Source organism: Gobio gobio (assembly GCF_949357685.1).
Source record: "Gobio gobio genome assembly, chromosome: 10".
In the NCBI taxonomy this organism is placed as follows: Eukaryota; Metazoa; Chordata; class Actinopteri; order Cypriniformes; family Gobionidae; genus Gobio; species Gobio gobio.
Window position 1 is genome coordinate 30,652,716 of NC_137116.1, and position 19,893 is coordinate 30,672,608.

General features: G+C 43.6%; 1 protein-coding gene across 3 annotated transcripts in view; it reads right to left on the bottom strand.

Annotated features, from left to right (window-relative positions):
• gfra2a (GDNF family receptor alpha 2a) overlaps window positions 1-19,893 on the bottom strand; it is a 119,478-nt gene that overhangs the window by 12,576 nt on the left and 87,009 nt on the right. For all 3 annotated transcript variants that reach the window (XM_079827058.1, XM_079827057.1, XM_079827056.1), the window contains exons 5-7: window positions 10,840-10,949; window positions 9,701-9,841; window positions 5,073-5,236 (exon numbers count right to left, since the gene is read on the bottom strand). In XM_079827058.1, coding sequence (XP_079683184.1) covers window positions 5,073-5,236; window positions 9,701-9,841; window positions 10,840-10,949 — 415 coding nt within the window. The remainder of the gene's footprint in view (window positions 1-5,072; window positions 5,237-9,700; window positions 9,842-10,839; window positions 10,950-19,893) is intronic.

Here is a 19,893-nt window from a genome sequence, read left to right on the forward strand (position 1 = left end):
GCCAAGTCAACACCTCAAACTCGTTGTTGTGCTCAAACCATTCCTGAACCATTTTTGCTTTGTGGCAGGGTGTATTATTCTGCTGAAAGAGGCCACAGCCACCAGGGGAAACAGTTTCCATGAAAGAGTGTACATGGTCTGCAACAATGCTGAGGTAGGTGGTACGTTTCAAAGTAACATCCACATGGATGGCAGGAATGGCAAGTTCCCCAGCAGAACATTGCCCAAAGCATCACACTGCCTCCGCCGGCTTGCCGTCTTCCCATAGTGCATCCTGGTGCCATGTGTTCCCCAGGTTCCCCAGCATGGGCACCCTGACTGGTCTGCAGCTATGCAGCCCCATCTGCAACAAACTGCAATGCACTGTGAATTCTGGCACTGTTCTATCAGAACCAGCATTAACTTCTTGAGCAATTTGAGCTACAGTAGCTCGTCTGTTTGATCGGACCACACGGGCCAGAGTTTGCTCCCGACGTGCATCAATGAGCCTTGGCCGCCCATGACCCTGTCGCGGTTCACCACTGTTCCTTCCTTTGGCCACTTTTGATAGATACTGACCACTGCAGACACTCCACAGTGCTACAGTTTTGGAGATGCTCTGACCCAGTCGTCTAGCCATCACAATTTGGCCCTTGTCAAACTCGCTCATATCCTTAGGCTTGCCCATTTTTCCTGCTTCTAACACACTAACTTTGAGGACAAAATGTTCACTTGTTGCCCAATATATCCCACTTACTAACAGGTGGCGTGATGAAGAGATAATCAGTGTTATTCACTTCACCTGTCATAATGTTATGCCTGATCAGTATACAGGGAAACAGAAACTAACTAACATAAAAGCTATTGGAAAAGGAAACTGAGTTCAGGCTACACGTTGCATGTCTATGAATTGTCCGGTTCCTGTTGTTAAGAGTCATTACGGTAATTATTCCGACTCACTATATAGTTAGAGATGGAGAGGACAAACATACTAAAAATAAAGGTAAAATTAATTAAATAAAGATGTGATAAACTTATATCATGATCAAATTTCCTGATCAGGACTTCAAGTGGAGGTGGAAATAACATAATTTTATGACTTAAATGTGGGACATGTAGTGATAACGATGAATGCCCAACATGGAAGTACCCATGTGCACTTTTCTGTTCTTTTCTGTCAGTTTAGCATCAATGAAACATTCTTTTTAGCATCCCTGATTTAAATCAGACATTTTCTTATTAAAGGGGGAAATTGCCACAGATATGTCAGTATCAATGGAGGATTGTCCCCGATGTCAGTAACCATTTAAGAATTCCATCCTTTGGGTAAATTAACTGGTCTGGTGTACATTGGGAAAACCAATTTGCTTATGTGAATAAGTTCCAACTGTCATTTTCAATTTGATTCAATGCCACTGATTCCTATACGTCATTGGACTGTGTAGTATTTCCACAAATAAAGTGTTTTAGCAAAACTATAATTAGGTAAATATTGCTGTTTATTAGCATGTACACTCTAAAAAAAAAGGTTCTATATGGCACCAAAAATGGTATTTGGCTCGTAATCATATGGGAACCTTTTTAAGTGCTATACAGCACCAATTTTGGTGCTTCAGTGGTTCTTCAGCGGTTCTTCAGAGGTTCTTCACTGGTTCTTTGACTAAGGTGCGATATATAGCACCGCTACCATGTACAGAACATGTTAAGATATGGTGCTATATAGCACCAAAAGTGGTTCCTCTATGATTATGACGAAGAACCATTTTTGGTGCCATATAGAACCTTTTTTTTTTAGAGTGTAGTGTTAGATTGGTGCATGTAAATGAAAGACATTAAATGCAATTTTTCCTTGTGTTCATTTTGTATAAACAATATTGCTAATATTCAATTCTTTTTTTCTAGCAGTAGTAACAGTATAAATAACTTGATGAATATCTGATAATTCATACCAATGGAGCACATAGAGAGAATTTATAGTGCCGGGTAGAATCGAATCAAATCGTTCCCTCAGTTGTGCCCATGAGCGAGACATGCCACTTCTACATGTAGATTCTGTGAGGGAACATCCTTTCTGCCTCAGGCAAACTTTAAGTGCTATTGGACCTGCTAGATAGAGCAAAGCGCTCCCTTTGAATTTCACCTCCAAAAATCACTGTGATGCCAAACCCTGCCCGGAATTAAAACACAGTAAACAGAGCGAGACTTTGCCCATTTTCTCTCTACCTGTCAGAATGAGAAAAATGGCCCATGGCAAACTATTCATCTTTCATTTGAGTGGGACCAGAAGAAAAATATGAGTTTCAGCAATGGGGGTGAATCTGTGATGCGCATCTGACACGTTTTGAATTGCTGGAGAATGGTAAAGTTTGACAATGTTTCAATCCCCTCAGGCAGTCTCTAATTATAAACTTCCTGCTTGGGTAATGCACTAATTATAATTTTTACAATAAATTAAACATTGCTCTACTGGCCCAGCACGTACAGTCGCACACACACACACGCAAACACATCATGCAGTGTAAATAGTGACATGCAGTTTTGTGGCTCCTCTGGGAAATTGTGGAAACACAGTTTTCTGTCCTGTCTATTTGTGCTGTTTCCATGGGCACACTCAATCATTTTACATTTTCAACTTTAATATGTTAATTAATTACGAGCTCGTCAACATCTCTGGAGAGTATTTTGCACTCAGGTGAAAAACTCTGCAAAGCAACATGTGTGTGTTTGTGTGCAATTAACCAAACAAAGGTGCAAATGTCAACTAATTTATATCTTGTCAGTTGTTTATTCTAAAGCTGTTCATAGCTTGACTATCATCAACTAGTCCAATCACTGCTAATTCAATGCAAAGTAGCAGATACATATTCCTATGTGTAAATATTTTGCCATTGGGTTTTTTCCCCACTACAGCATGTATGACTGAAATAAATGAGTAAAGTGTTTAATTGATGTTCTGTAAATGCAGCTTTGTTAGTGGTGAGATCTAAATATTTACTAGCAACATGTTCTGTATTTTAATTAATTCACACAGTTGCTTCTTTCTCTTTCTGCATCAGTGACTAAGACATTAATTTCTTACTAGGCTTAACCTTGTGAAAAAGTAGTACACTTCTTTTAAATTGACTACACTTAAGTGCGGACATAATGAGATATTTTCAGACATTTAATTACATATTAATTGCCATTAATTGAAAGTATATTACAGTTTAAATTTATATTAAATGCAGTTAGCTATTAGCTATAGTGCTTTTTTGACTCACTTGAGTAGGACTTAAGTGCTTCGTTATATGTAATTTATAAATAATAGAAAATATGGTACAAGTGTACTATAGAATGTACTAGCAAGCATTTATGGTAAACTAAGATATTTTTTAATTTAGTTTCTATTGAAATTGAAATGTCATGTATTTAAATATATTTGAAATTATATACTTGTTATGAAGTTTAGTACATTTAAAATATATTAACTTTTAAATATAATATTGAATAACACATTACAGTTAAAATATTTTACACATGCTCTAGTACAGTGGTTCCCAACCACGTTCCTGGAGGACCCCCAACAGTGCACATTTTGCATGTCTCCTTTGTCTGACACACCCACATCAGGTCTTGGAGTAGCTACTAATGAGCTGATGACCTGAATCAGGTGTGTTTGATTGAGGAGACATACAAAATGTGCACTGTTGGGGGTCCTCCAGGAACGTGGTTGGGAACCACTGCTCTAGTATATTAGTCAACATCGGATAAGTGTACGTGACAAAAGCAGCATGACAAAAGATTATTAAAACATAATGATTTAAAATGTACTTTAAAGTAAATCTTTGAATTTTACATTATTACAAAGTGGACTTAAGTGCGTTAAGAAACAAAGTCATGAAAGTGTACTCTCTTTAAAGGCACAATTGTAAGATTTTTTTAATTAAAATATCCAAAAAGCACAAGAACAGTGCTATATATTTTGTTGACCTATGTGCTTGCATTATCCCAAACGTTTCCAACAGTGTTTAAATCCAGAGAAATCAGCTATTTTAATCAGTGTTACGGGTCGTGTCCTTGCGTCGTCTGTCAATGACATCCTAACCGCGCTACCCATAATTTCCGTAGAAACCATGGAAACACCAAATATGCTTTTATATAGTATGTATTTTATTAGACAGGCGAGCAACTGTTTGGATATAAACGATTAGTCATTGTTTGAATCGCATGTTTTCTTGATCCACCGCGAGTAACGTTTTTACCATGCCTCAGAGACAATACTATTTTGTCAAAATCAGAGAGAGCTTTCTCCATCAAACAATATATTTAAAAATGAATTGCATGTCATTTAGCAACAGTCCTTTATTCATCCTATTTTTATTAATATGATATTCTAATATCGATCTAGATTACTGCAAAGTGTAACAAGTCTCCCATACCAGCCACCATGCAAACACAGAGTAACGTTATAACATAACTTTCAACACACTCAAATGTATTTAGTATGTTTTAAAACAGTACTGCGTTACCCCACATACGCAACGAAAAGAGCGGAAGCGGCCGACTGCAGCATAAGCATAATAAAAGCTCAGAGACCGTTGTTTCGTACAGGTCTCTATCATTAGCATTTGCTCCCAAGGGCTCTCGGTGCATCCTGGTTGTATACCGTAATGTTAATAAAACTTTAATTCATTCTCTCATTCATAAACATGATTTCTGTCCGAGTTTGTTGGCTTCCTTTCCATCGGCTGTGGAGGTGAAGAGTCAAGACTACAATTCCCATGATTCCACGCATATTCACGGCGTCATCAAGCTACGCATCTGTTTTGAATAAGCGACTTCTAGTGGCGAAAATTATATACTGTGCCTTTAAGTACACTTAAGTGGCCTTTTATTTAATTAATATTATATTATCTGCAAGTACAGTTTTTTTGTAATATATTAAGTACACTACAAGTGCACATGTATCAATACAATTTGGTGCAATTGAATTAGGTGAAATAAATTAGATAAACAATAAAAATAAGTAAAATAAGTACATTGCAGTGAAGTTATCTGTTATACGATGCAATATACAATTCTAAAACTTCCTGACCCCATCAAATTTGACTTACGTTTAAATTCGCACAGGGCGATATGATGCAGGGCTCCTCCCCAGTTTCCATGGTTGTTTTAGGGATGCTGGCAGTGGGCTCAAGATCAGGTTTCACTGAGCCTGTAGTAGGCTGAGGATCAGGCTTGGGTAGCGACCCATAGCCAAAAGCCTGGATGGCATTTCCTGCAAGAAAAGAAAAATAAATAAATAATAGGTTCAAAGCACATTTTCGTAGGATAAATTTTCTGTAGGAAGTCAGAAAGTCAGAGAGACTTTAAATTGCCAGATCCCTTGAGGAGAAAAGTAATATGTGTCTTCCTCTCCAAGTTTGTGAGGAATGAGGCATTAGTTAGCTGTATCTGGGGGTCAGCAGTTCAGCTAAATGCTAATTCTGCAACGCTAGCAGATTTTGGATCAGTTAATTGCTAGAAAAACAAACCAGGACACACATCTACTCACCACACACACATACACAGGCTGTCTCACAATTTAGTGAGCTGACTTGCTGTCTAATGCCTTCATGCATGGGTTCAAAACACTCTTAACAGGCAACAACTACACCATAAGAATAATGCTGCTAATGCAAAGCGGACAGGAGATTTGACTCACAATTAATTTCAAAAGAGTTCGCTAACATCAAAGAGCAGGACACAAATACTGTTTACTGCTTTTCGGTTTGTATATTTATAACATTTCATTCAATCCCCAAAAGGGATATATGTGATGCTGCCTTACAGTTCATTTCAAATGAGGTACAGCCCTCACATCAGAAGTGTGCCTACAATTCCTTAAAATGCAGTCTACGAAAACAGTTCGCTAGTTTTGGTAATAGAGACACAATTTAAATACAATTTATGCAAATTGTACTGTATCTTTGCTAGTTTTGACTTTAAAAATCTCTCTCAGCCTATCTCACAGTGGGATATCGGATGAAATGTCTCCTGTGCTAATGCCTGAAGCTCCGTAGCTTATTATCTTATGTTTTCGTTTCGCTCTGTTATTTCTTTCACTGTGGAAGATATTCCTACCAAGCAGTTATAGGAAATTCTTCATCTTAGATTCTCTTTTATTTGCTTCCTAATTGTATCTCTAATAATGCATTTTTATGGTCATTGATAAACAAAATTTGTTGAGGGGTTGTAAATATCTGTTTTACTGTATTTCTTCTCTTCCTCAAAACAGCTTTCTTTACCAAAAATCCTTTCTCCCAGAAACGACTATACTTGTCAAACGAGAATAATCCTTCTGTCTGTCTGTCTGTCTGTCCTTTCTCTTCTCAGCTCTCAAATATATATGTCTCCAGATAGTCAGAGGAACAGAATAATATTAACACAATTTCCCAAATGCTGGCATTTTCTTGTCAACTTAGCAGGAGACCACTTCAGTGTGATCTATTCGTATTTTCCTTGAGCAAAACCCAGACAACGAATCATGTAGCCTACTTACCAGCATAAACAAGATGTTTTCGCCAATAGCTATGAAATATGATGTGCTATATGCTATTGCTAGTCAGTTACCTGTGCAAGTGGTAGATGAGTGTGGCCGATTCTTAATGTGGAGAGCATTTGATTGTTGAAGGTTAATTTAGTCACTGTTTAGGAATAAACTAGCATATATATTAGTCACATTAGAGAATTTTTTTTATTGTCAGTTGTGTATCATTGTATAAAGCACAGCTTATATACAGAAGCAAACCAAAATCACAAACTGCATACTAGATACTACATTTGGTTTGAAACTTCACAACCATTAAAAAAGTATCTTCCATTTAGTATGAATATGGGTACCCTCAAACACGCAACCTGCGGGTTACAAGTCCAACTCTCTAACCATTAGGCCACAACTGCCAAGTTGTCATTAGCAATGTTTCCATCATCCTGTTTTTATGTGCATTTTGAAGTATCGCATCAGAAACGAGTGCTGGAAACCCCAAACCGCGTGAGGTGGTTTTGACTTTTGCGGAAAAGCGAACAATGGGAGATGGAAACGCATTTGCCGAATAAATTCTGATGTAGCGAACATTAAACCAACGTACCTAATCACCTGTTTCCCCTGATGGGGACATTTTAAAACACTTAATGTGGCTTAATGTACTAAGAAAGTGATATTAAAAGATCAAACTCAGTAAAAACTGAATTTGAGATGAGCCCAGAATAGAATATAACGAAAGAAAAGCGCAAATTTGTGTTCAGGGTGAGAGATCTTGTTGGAATAGTTTCCTCTGCATTTATGACAATCTAAGTGATTAGACAATCTAATCACTAAACCTGCCTGTATTTTATTAATATTGTATAACGTATTTTTTTGGTCTTTTTTAATAACTGTTAGTCCATTAAGCCTCGTATAAGCGTTTTCTTGGTTTTCTATGGGAGGAAAACGTCTCAGGTTACGTCTGTAAACCTTGTAACCCGAGACGTTCCTCAAACTGATTCGTAACGCACTTCATGCCTGCCCTGGTGTGAAGCTGGAGACCAGGCACACTTAGGAGGAGAGCACCCTAGCGCCTGGCGTCGCAGGGAGGTGCAGATTATAAAACCTAAGGTGTGCGGGGTGGCCCACCCAGCCGCATCACAGACCTCCTGTAGCGGGACTCCAGAAAGGAGGGCCCCAGAGGACGCCATGCCTCTAGTATAGTGAGCCCTCACGGCCAAAGGTGAAGGCAGATTGAGCACCTGATAGGCTGAGGCTATAGCCTGGACAATCCAATTACTGATTGTCTGGTTAGATGCAGGCAGCCCTTTCTTGGATGAGTAAAAGCACACCAACAACTGGTCTGAGAAGACTTCTGCATTTAGATGTTCAGTGCTCTGACAGGGCAGAGCAGATAAAGCTTCTGTTCGTCCGCCGACACATGTGGTGGAGGATGGAAGGTCTGAAGAACCACTGACCGTGCCACACTGGATGGCATCTTAGGCACATAGCCAGGTCTAGGATGAAGGATGGCCTTAACTCCGCCAGTGGCAAAGATAGCCAAGGCCTGAAGGTCCCCCACACTCTTGAGAGAAGTGATAGCAAGGAGAAAGGCCATCTTCAGGGTCAGGTTTCTTTGCCTCAGCTGAATCGAGCGGTTCGAAGGGAGCCATAGACAGCCCTTCAAGAACCACTGCCAGATCCCAGGTTGGGACTCTGGAATGAGTCGCAGGCCTCATCCACTGAGTACTGCGGAGGAAACGTACAACCAATTGATACTTCCCTTGAAGCCCATCACTTACAGGAGCGTGGAAAGCCGTAATGGCAGCCACTTACACCTTAAGTGTAGATGGGGTAAGACCAGTAGAGAAGCGATCTTGAAGGAACTCCAGCACTGAAGCCACCGGGCAGTTAACTGGGTCCAACTCACGCTCTCTACACCAAGTGGAAAACACATTCCCCTTAAGGCTGCGCAATCTCCTTGTGGATGGAGCCCTGGAGGTAAGTATGGTCTCGACTAAAACTGCCGATAGGCCAGCCTCTAGGTACTGGGTCCCCTCAGGGTCCAGACCCACAGCTTCCACAACTCTGTCCGTGGGTGATATATTGTGCCCCCTGCCTGAGACAGCAGGTCCCTCCTCAAAGGGAATGGCCTTCTTAGGCCCTGCTAGCACTGTCATGATGTCTGAGAACCATACTCGGGCCGGCCAATAGGAGGCTACTAGAAGTAGACTTAACCCTCTCCAAGACTCCCGGGAGCAGAGCGAGCTGGGGAAATGCATACAGACGCAGCCTCGGCCACATCTGCACCATGGCATCCAACCCCATTGGGGCTGGATGCATGAGAGAAAACCACAGTGGACAGTGGGGTGTCTCTCGAGATGCGAATAGATCCACTTCCATTTGCGCTGCCGCGTTGCCTCAGCAGCCTTTTATTTACTGTTGGTTACTAGGTTACCAGTACCACCATCATCCGCTCGAAAAAACTTGATGGAAACGCACCTAATTCACATTTGTTTCTTTTTTGCGAACTTTGAAAGGATTCGCTTCGCGTTTGGATGGAAACCCAGCTACTGTCATGTGACCAGTTGCGTCGCTTCATCTGCATTCACAATCCTCTCCTGTGGCCTCATGGGAAAGTAAAGTGTCCATTAGATGTGCACTTCAGAATATCTGCGAATGTAGTAGGTCATCACTACTCTGTTGGCATACTGCTTTCTGTAAACTATATAGGGAAGTATTCTATTTGACAGACAAAAAGCCACAAAACAATTTTAAATTTTTGGAATATTTAAAGGCTATAACTATTTTGAATATTTAAAGTCTATAGTCTAAAGAAAAGACTATTGCAAATTCTGTTTTATGCTAACTTTAATGCTAAAGAATAAACATGTTCAACTAAATCTAAAATATGTAAATCTAAACATATGTCCACAGGAATTTAATTATAATATCATTTCAAAATAAGCCAAACAACTCACACAATATCACCATGAAACCAAAAAAGGAGTCCTGTAGCAGCACACGATAACAAGCCAGGGTGGAACCTTATTTAGCCTCAGCCTACCTGTTTACTTTCTGCTAACAAGCCTGACATCAGTTACAAAACAATCAGACTTTATGATTCATGAGGTGGGGAGCTTCCACACATGGGAGTTTTGTAAGGGAAAGTAAACACAAAAGATGGCAGCTTTCAAACAGGCGGAAGACTTTAATAACAAAAGAGGGAAGACTTACGGAGACAGGTGTTTTCCATGAAGTCCTGTAGAAACTTCTCACACTCCTCTTCCTGATTCCCGCTGCCTCTGCAGCTGCACCATGGGGAGATTGTGAAGTTTGAGTGACCTGAGTCCATGTAGTTAGGAGTCATGTCTGTACCTATAGGGAGAACAAATCAAACAAAATATGTAATTCTAAGTAACTAATAATGTATTTCACATTGAACTAGGAAATAAACACAGGCATTAACTACTTCATTTTCAGAGGTAAAATTTAGAAGAAAAAAAAAAGAATATTTCTGTTATTTATCATCTTGATCAAACATTAGCCAAACATTGAAACCAAATATGTGTTCAGTTAAGCTATTTGTTTTGTGCACTTAGTGGTTTCTAAAGATTTTTTTTTAGGGTGTACAATGTTTGATAAAATAATAATAGTGCTTTTAACCCTTTTTAATGTTCTCTTGATATTTACTTTTTTTGTGTATATTACGCTTATACACTACAGTTCAAAAGTATGTAGTGTTGGTATGATTTTTTTATGTTTTTGAAGTCTCTTTTGCTCTCCAAAGCTGCATTTATTTGATCAGAAAATACTGTAAAAACTGTAATATTGTGAGAAATTATTCTATCTCTATTTTAATATATTTTAAAATGTAATTTTCAGTAGTTACTCCAGTCTTCATCCTTCAGAAATCACTCTAAAATGGTGATTTTCTACTCAAGTAACATGACGGAAGAATCACTGACAACATTCAAAGGAAAGCTGAAAACTCATCTCTTCCGTGAGCACTTAATCTCATCTAAAAAAAAAATATATATATATATATATTTTTCCCCCTATCCTCATAGCCATTTCTATCTACATACACATGTGTAGTGGGCAGTTGCAATTCACAACCTCACTGCTAGATACACAGTTTACACAGTGCACCTTTAACTGACCCCAAGCGTTTGAATGAAGTGACGTTTGCTGGTAAGTTTGTAGCTATGTCTACTTAATTCTATTTTTAGCTATGCTGTTTACAGGAAAGCAATTCAGAAAGTTACGTTGATTTTGTTTGGTGTCAAACACAATCTTGAAAAATAGCCTATGAAAATTCACTGCGTTTATTTATATATAGCAAACAGAATTATGAAAAACATTCTTTAGCTCACCGATGAGTCTGATGTAAGACGCAAGACAGGCCTGGTAGTCATCGTTGAGGCAGCTGCTGATGGAGTGAGGGGTCATCTGACAGTTTGTGTGGAAATCAGCCAGTCGTGACCTAGGCAGAAAAACACAACAGCAACAAGCCAAACATGAAACTACATGGAAAAATGAAATGCAGTCAGTCTATAGTTTTGCCTAGGGGTGAAACATTGGGGAAAGTTTGTGCATGTGTGTTTATGCCTGAAGAGGCCAGCTGCAATACACAAAGGACATATTTTGAGTCTGTGCATGTTTAGAGGCATCTTCAGCTTTACACATCACTGCTTTTTCTTCAAGATAAGGGGAAATCATGACCATCTCTCTTTCTTTTGCTGTCTTTCATTCTTTCTCTCTCTTGTCCATTAGTTAGTCATCGTTGCTGACCGTGACCACAGCATGTTTGTGGTTCAGAGGCATCCTGGGGGTCAGGCAGCAGACAGGACATCCTCTCTGAGCATAAGAGCTTCCACAAACACTTGAAATGTCTTCTTATAGTCATCTCCCTATATCTTAGCCTTTCATTCTCTGTTTGTGTGAGCAATTTGTTGTTGCAGAGATTTTGTTTGGAACATTGTCGGACAAGTTTACAGGAGATCTGGGAGCAGTGGCCCAAGAAGTGAACAGACACAGTGGCCGTTTCTTGACACCCACAAACATCACCAGTCCAACCACACACATAGTCCTCTGTCCTTTTCATTTATAGTCATTTCCTTACTGTTTGATTGGTTATCTTATTTTGAACAGTCTATAACAGAGCTGTGCATGATCTCATTAGTAGTTGTTGGTTCCAGCACACATATATTTTCATACATTTGCATAGATACTAACGCATACATTATTAACATATTGACAGCATCCAAAACACTTATGAACAACTGATTTTAGGTTGATTTTATTGTATTTAGTCAGATTAATGACCTCAAAAATGATATATATACAGATATATTAACTCTTTCCCAGCCAGCGTTAAAAAAGGCAGCCACTCTACTTTGAATATTACAAAACATTTTTGTAATATTTTGTAATTTTTTGTATGAATATCTGAACATGTAATATAATCAAAAGAAAGAACAGAGCCTATTTCACTTGAATGTGAGTAAATTTCATAAAAAAAAAAAAAAATAGCAAAAAGCTGAGAAAATCAAGTTTTTATCAAAGACTATAATCCAGATCGGATTCAGAACGATGATCAAAACATAGATGGACTAGATCGAGTCCATCAACACCCCCAAAGCTTCACAGCCTTATAGCTTGTCCTGAGTCGACATTTCATTCGGTAATGTTAGGCAATTTTGATTTATATGCTGATGATCGCGTTATTTTACACATGCATCTGCTTAAATATGCTATTGCTTGTTTCTGCATCTTTTTCACCTGTGTTTTAATACAGAGATTCTGTCCTCTTTCAGAAGATGTGAAAAAGAGTTCATATCGACAGATGCATATATACATATGATTTATAAGCCTTGCAATTGAACCATTCATATTAAGGTAGCTCCATAGAAGAACCCTACTATTAAACCTGATTACAAAAGTTGGCTTTCATCCCTATCATCATTTTTGTATTTTTCAGACATTATATCAAGTATTAAAATCTTTCCCTTTAAAAGCCACTTGGCAAACACGGTTGTTCAAGTGCCCTTTAGAGCACTCTAAAGTTTGAGTCAGACAGAAAGTACACTTAGAAGTGGGTCTCTGTGGAATGTAGTACTAGATACAGTCCCAGCAGCATCCAGAGTGTATTTAATTCATTCACCCTCCCTTCTTTGTAAATTCACCTTTTAATTAGCATACCGCTAAAGACCCTGCTGTGATTTACATGTCTAATTACATCTGTTCACGCTGCTGGAATCAAATGGAGAGGTGCAAAAAATATTGATGTACCAGTTGGGTTCCAAACATGATATTAATAGTTGAAAGAATAGAGGTTGTAAGTCATAAAACTTTCCAAGCTCCCTGTTCTTACTTTCTTAACTATTGCACAATATGACGAACAGGCAATATGTTTTATATTCTGTAATGCATGTATCATGTTTTTTGTTTTGCAAAACCACCAAAAGTTTGGCAAAAGCAAAGTTTATTCCAAAGCATTTACAGTACTTATAAATAATGCAAAAGCTCCAATCATACATAAATTATTCTTTGTGTTTCTGTGAAAAATCAAGGATTACTCTTTGCCCTGAGAAAAAACTAAACAAAACAAAAACAGTCCTACAGTCTGTTGTGAATGAACTTGTAAGTTGAAACTCATTGCTCAGCAACGGCGTGTGGAAATGCAGAGGCAAAGTTCCCTCTCAGTGTTTGTTTTATCTTCAGTCCAATGTGAATACATTCACAGTTACATTTGATATTTTCTCAATGAGAAAACAATGAGCTCAAGGGAGGCAAAAGAGACATAGCCTCCCTCGGAAACAATTCATTAATTGGCTTGAGTAGAGCCAACTCAAATTAAACAAATTAGTTCAATCAAATTAACTTTTTTGAGTATTTACAACTTTCTTTTGAGTTCACAAAATTGACACATTTTCAAATAATCAGAATTGTTTCGTTGTTTTGAGTTTTATGATTTTTTTTTGGGGGGGGGGTTACCACATGATTTACCATCATGGTAGACGAGTGGAGTATGAGCTTAGTTTGAGAACAGATATATGTTAATTGTTCTATATTGCTATACTTATTCAGCAAGTGCTGTACTAATGCTGTTACCAATTTGCAATTTATTGAATTAGCTAGTCAAGTTTCCAATAATAAAATATTTAAGTTGTTCATTTAAATGTACATTTAAATGTATGAATTAGCTTACTCAAACATTTGAAGTTAAGAGCAATTCAAATGTATGAGTACAAAATAAAAATCTGCAAGTTCTGCTTACTTAAACTTAAAAAATCTTTGAGTTTTGCCAACTTATGTGGGTTTATTTTTATATTGGTGATTACTTTCCTGCCATTTCCTCTTGTTTCATGTTCTTCAGCTTCATCCTCCATGGTCATAGTGACAAGTGATGGACACCCCATGTGATCAGGAATTGAATTACTATTGACTCAATCAATAGTAATATCTCTTATTCCCTCACCTACAGCTACCACTTTATCCAAGGACGAAAGACTCTAAAACTGGGCCTCCTTCTCTTTCTGCTGCATTAACCAGCTAATGAAGCAAATAATGCTTGTCTTATTTGTTCTACGTCTTATTTGTTCACTCTCTCTTACGGTATTAGTTGTAATCTCCGAGCACATTGCGCTCTTCCTTTTTGTTTCATTATAATGAGTTTTTTTCCTTTTCTTTTTTTCCCTTCTAATTTTAGACAGCCTTTTCTCCATCTTCCTTATTGGTCAAATGAAGTACTCAGTCTGCTAATGTGTTTAAACCAAAAGGATAGGGTTGTTTTGTGTTTTTATATGTCTTAAGGGAGCTGGCAACTGAAATGTATCTTATTAGAGGAGATGCAAGGACCTACCAAACAGTTGTTTTCATGGCAGAGAGGGGAGAACGAGACAAGATAGACCCAGATTTTAGCGGCAGGTTTTGCCTTTCAGGTGAGGACAATATAACTGCTATAATTTACTGTTCACTTGAAGTTTAGAAAAGGCTGTCTAGGATTGTTTGGGCAGAAAGTGCTCTGGCATCAAGATAAAGCACATTTCAGTTCTCGCCAGGACTCCTCTATTATACCTGAGCGGACCACTCACTGCTCAAATTACAGCCTGTCTGCCTTCGAAGGGTTAGAAAGGTCCTTTTAGATTCTCTATTCTCAGAGAGAACGTCTCGGTTACGTATGGTAACCCTCGTTCCCTGAAGGAGGGAACGGAGACGTACGTCGGACGTACCGACGAATTGGGATCACTTCTGGGAGCCCCTATCAGCTTCGAGCTATCTAGAACCGGCCAATGAACAATTGGCGTGCGAGATTTGCATCTCGCGCTCCGCCCCGCGCCGCGGGTATAAACAGGAAGCGAGAGCGAATGCACGCTGTTTTTCACTGAGGAGCCACACGTAGTGGCTCGACCTGCAGTGATGGTACAGCAACTGTGGCGACGGGACGTACGTCTCCGTTCCCTCCTTCAGGGAACGAGGGTTACCATACGTAACCGAGACGTTCCCATTCAGTCGGTCACGTTCGACGTACGTCGGACGTACCGACGAATTGGGATCCCCTATGGAAAACGCCATAGTTACTACCACTTCCAGCGCCCAGCGATGAGCCCCACAGACCCCGATCTGATGCGGGCGGGTAGGTTCACGCAGGGAGAGTCAAAGCTGCTGTTCCGCAAGACCCACTCAGCTGACTGTATTGGATAACGCTGGGAAAGCGTGCCTGTGAAGGCAGCTGCGGAAGCCACATCATGCCCAGAGGGAGTTAACATGTGGAGAATACACGTATGGGCTGGCCGTGGGCAGCACAACATACGGAAGTCCCAGGGGTGGCCCCGGCCAATTCGTGGAGGGGGAACAACACGTACCTGGGACGGCGAGGAACTCTGCCGAGGGAAAGACACGGGCTCGCCGTAGGGAGCCGTACCGTGGAAGAATACACATATGGGACCGCCGTGGGGGTCACTACATACGGAACCCAGCCTAACACAAGTTCCACCAATGCATACGAGTGTTAGACCTGGCGTCGAACGCTCCGCCACGTCTGACTGCCGCGGGTTGCGGAGGACTCAACAGGGTTCGCCGATCCGGGGAACTCGACTGGAGCAGAATAAGCGCACGCATCCGTCTACCATAGGGGAGGGAATGGCGCAGCAAGCCGACACTAGAACGGGCACTTCGGTGTTACTGACTATGGGAAGTGAGCACGCAGGAAGAAACCGGCTCTACACGGAGGCTATAGAATCTAGCGAACGTGTTAGGTGTCGCCCAGCCCGCAGCTCTACAATATCTGTCAGCGAGGCGCCACGAGCCAGCGCCCAGGAAGAGGCAACACCCCTAGTGGAGTGGGCTCTTAACCCGAGCGGGCAGGGCACGTCTTGGGACTGATAAGCCAAGACGATGGCATCCACTATCCAGTGGGCCATCCTCTGCTTGGAGACAGCCTTTCCCTTCTGCTGTCCTCCGTAACAGACGAAGAGCTGCTCTGAGGTCCTGAAGCTTTGCGTTCTGTCCACGTAAGTCCGGAGAGCACGGACGGGACAGAGAAAAGCTAGGGCTGGGTCTGCCTCCTCCGAAGGCAGCGCTTGCAGGCTCACCACTTGGTCCCGGAAGGGAGTAGCGGGAACCTTGGGCACGTATCCAGGCCGGGGTCTCATGATCACATGAGAGTTACCGGGCCCGAATTCCAGGCACGATTCGTCGACCGAAAATGCCTGCAGGTCCCCTACCCTCTTGATGGAGGCCAACGCAATCAGGAGTATAGTCTTTAACGACAGGATTTTTAACTCAGCTGACTGCAGAGGCTCAAAGGGTTCTCTCTGTAGTGCAGTAAGCACCAGAGCTAAGTCCCAAGAGGGTATAGAGGGAGGACGAGGCGGATTTAATCTCCTCGCTCCCCTAAGGAACCTGACGATCAGATCGTGCTTACCTAGAGATTTCCCATCTACGAGCTCATGATTAGCGGCGACATAGACCTTGAGGGTGGAGGGAGACAGCCTTCGCTCCAACCCATCCTGTAGAAAGGTAAGCACAGATGCGATCGAACATCTTCGGGGGTCTTCTCGGCGAGAAGAGCACCAATCGACGAACAGGTTCCACTTCAACGCATAGAGGCGCCTCGTAGAGCGGGCTCTAGCGGAAGTGATGGTGTCAACTACCGCTCGCGGTAGGTCACCTAGAACCTCCGCGTCCCGTCCAGGGACCAGACATGGAGTTTCCAGAGGTCTGGACGCGGGTGCCAGGGTGCCCCGTCTCTGAGTCAGGAGGTCCTGCCTCAGAGGAATGGGCCAGGGAGGTGCTGTCGCAAGGAGCACTAGTTCCAGGAACCAAGTCCGGTTGGGCCAATACGGAGCGACCAACAGGACCTGCTCCTCGTCCTCCCTGACTTTGCACAGTGTCTGCGCAAGAAGGCTCACTGGGGGAAACGCATACTTGCGTTCTTCCCGGGGCCAGCTGTGGGCCAGGGCATCCGACCAGAGGGTCCCCTCGGTCAAGGAATAAAACCACTGACAGTGGGTCGTCTCTGGGGAGGCAAACAGGTCTACCTGTGCGGCCCCGAAACGACTCCAGATTAGCTGGACCGCCTGGGGATGGAGTCGCCATTCTCGCGGACGTACCTGCTGACGTGACAGCTCGTCGGCCGCACGATTGAGCAGGCCCGGAATGTGAATAGCACGAAGCGACCTCAGATGCTTCTGACTCCATAAGAGGAGATGGCGGGCGAGTTGCGACATGCGACGGGAGCGTAGACCACCCTGTTTGTTGATGTACGCTACGGCCGCAGTGTTGTCCGTCCGGACCAGAACGCGCTTGCCTCCGAGCGGCACTTTGAAGCGGCTGAGTGCAAGACGAACTGCTAACAACTCGAGGCAATTGATATGCCATTGCAGCTGAGGCCCCGTCCACAGGCCCGAAGCTGCAAGCCCGTTGTACGTGGCACCCCAACCCGTGGATGAGGCATCCGTGGAGACAACGGAGTGCCTGGACACTTGTTCTAGGGGGATTCCCGCCTGGAGAAACAAGGGGTCCGACCACGGGCCGAAGGTTTGGCGGCACCTCGGAGTCACTTGGACGCGGAGGGAACCGCTGTGCCACGCCCATCTCGGGACTCGATCGAGTAGCCAGCGTTGAAGCGGTCTCATATGAAGCAATCCGAGCGGCGTTACTGCAGCTGCGGATGCCATATGCCCCAGGAGCCTCTGAAAATGTTTCAGTGGAACCGCTGTCCTGCCTTTGAACGAATTCAGGCAGTTCAACACCGACTGGACGCGCTCCTCGGTGAGGCGCGCAGTCATGGCGACCGAGTCTATCTCCATACCGAGAAAAGAGATCCTCTGCGTGGGGCAGAGTTTGCTCTTCTCCCAGTTGACCCGAAGTCCCAACTGGCTGAGGTGACTGAGCACCTTGTCCCTGTGTTCGCACAACTGCCCTCGCGACTGGGCAAGAATCAGCCAGTCGTCGAGGTAGTTGAGGATGCGAACACCATGCTCTCTCATGGGAGCAATGGCCGCCTCCGCAACCTTCGTAAAGACGCGGGGCGAGAGGGACAGGCCGAAGGGTAAGACGCGGTACTGACATACCCGTCCCTCGAACGCGAAGCGCAGAAAGGGCCGGTCGAGGGGAAACGAGAATGAAAGTACGCGTCCTTCAGGTCGATCGCTGCAAACCAATCTTGGGGACGGACGCACCTGAAGATGTGCTTCTGCGTTAGCATTCTGAACGGCAGCCTGTGAAGGGACCGGTTCAAGAACCGCAGGTCCAAGACCGGCCATAACCCGCCGCCTTTCTTGGGTACAATGAAGTACGGGCTGTAGAACCCGGACCTCATATCGGCTGGAGGGACCGGCTCCATCGCGTCCTTCGCCAGTAGGACTGCGATCTCCGCCCGGAGCACGGGGGCGTTCTCCTTCGCTACTGGAAAGTGAACGCCCCCAAACTTAGGGGGACGCCTGGCGAACTGAATCGCATAGCCGAGTCTGATGGTACGGCCCCGAGACGGGCTGGGAAGCTCTAGCCAGGCTTCCAGACACCGAGCAAGGGGATTAACCACAGACGTACCCGCAGCGGGGCAGCGACGCGGAATGCAGGGATCCGACTCGGACGGCATGGAGCGGCCCGAAGTGGGATCTGAGTGTGCTGTGCAACACTTACCTGCGTCCGCGGAGGGGGCGTGCGAGTGTGGGGAGGCCGCTTGAGTGCGTTCCCACAGCCGGCGCCCCCTGCTGGCGAAGGGAGAGGCGTCTGAGGGTGGCGAGGCATGGGAGCGTCGACCACCGCCAAGCGCGCTCCCAAATGAAGGAGGGGCTGAGCGTGGCAAGGCTTTGTGGCGTTGCACACGGTCTGCCTCACCTCCTTCCTCAGCGGGGAACAAGAGTGGCGAGGCATAGCGTCACGCACTGTTGTCCACGCACCGCTGAGAAGAGGGGAATGAGAGTGGCGAGGCTTTGTAGCGTCACACACACTGCCATTCTCGCCCTCTTGTGGGGAGGGGAATGAAAGCGGCGAGGCTCTGTAGCGTCATACGCTGCCATTCCTGAACTCCCGAGACCCAGAGGTATTGGAACTGCTCTTTTTTTTTTTTTTTTTTTTTTTTTTTTTTGGTACCACTGGCTGTTTTTAACATCAGTGGCGGAACAGAATTACTAATAGTTTTCCACCCGGCCCTCCTCCGGGGAAGAACAGTTCCAGACCAAATCCGGGTCAATTGAGCTTCTGGACCAGGGTGGACATCGTCTAGCCAAGGGCCAGCGCTGTGCGCAGCTCAACCTCAGCTCAGAACTACCCTTGTGCACTAAGCAGGGCGGAGGTGGCCTGCCAGTGGCACTGCCACCCCACCGATGAGGGTAGTGAGAGAGAGGAAAACTTTATACAGATTATGGCCCTATTGGTGTTCCATATTTTGGCACCAATAGTTCCACAATGCCAAAGCCTTCCAATGCACATCCGAAAAAAGGCAAGGGGCAGGCAAGGCGATTTACGCGTTGCACTATGCCTCAGCCATCCGGGAAAGCATGGCTGTCAAGTATGAATCTGATTCAGCACGAGCGCCCACTATTACGGTGGGAATCTCAGCATCATCTTCATTTTCAACACATAACAGCCCTCTCTCCGATGCAGCGATTGACATCTGTCCTCTGCTAGAGCCCCAAATGAAATGCTAGGTCCCCTTTCAAGGACCAGCAATCCCATCTGTAAGCTACCAGCAGACACGTGAGACAGTGGGCGTGGCCGTGAGACGGCACACGGCGCGCTGAACACTCAAGCCCTTATGAAAAAGGCAAGAGGAACAGCGCGCCGACGTGGCCATGCTCTCGTGAGAGAGCATAGACCACCCACGAACACAGTCTCAACATGCTTGCGATGCGATAGAGGAGTGAGGGGCCCACAGAGATGTACGCGGCGGGGAAGCCTCACTGTAATCCTCAGGC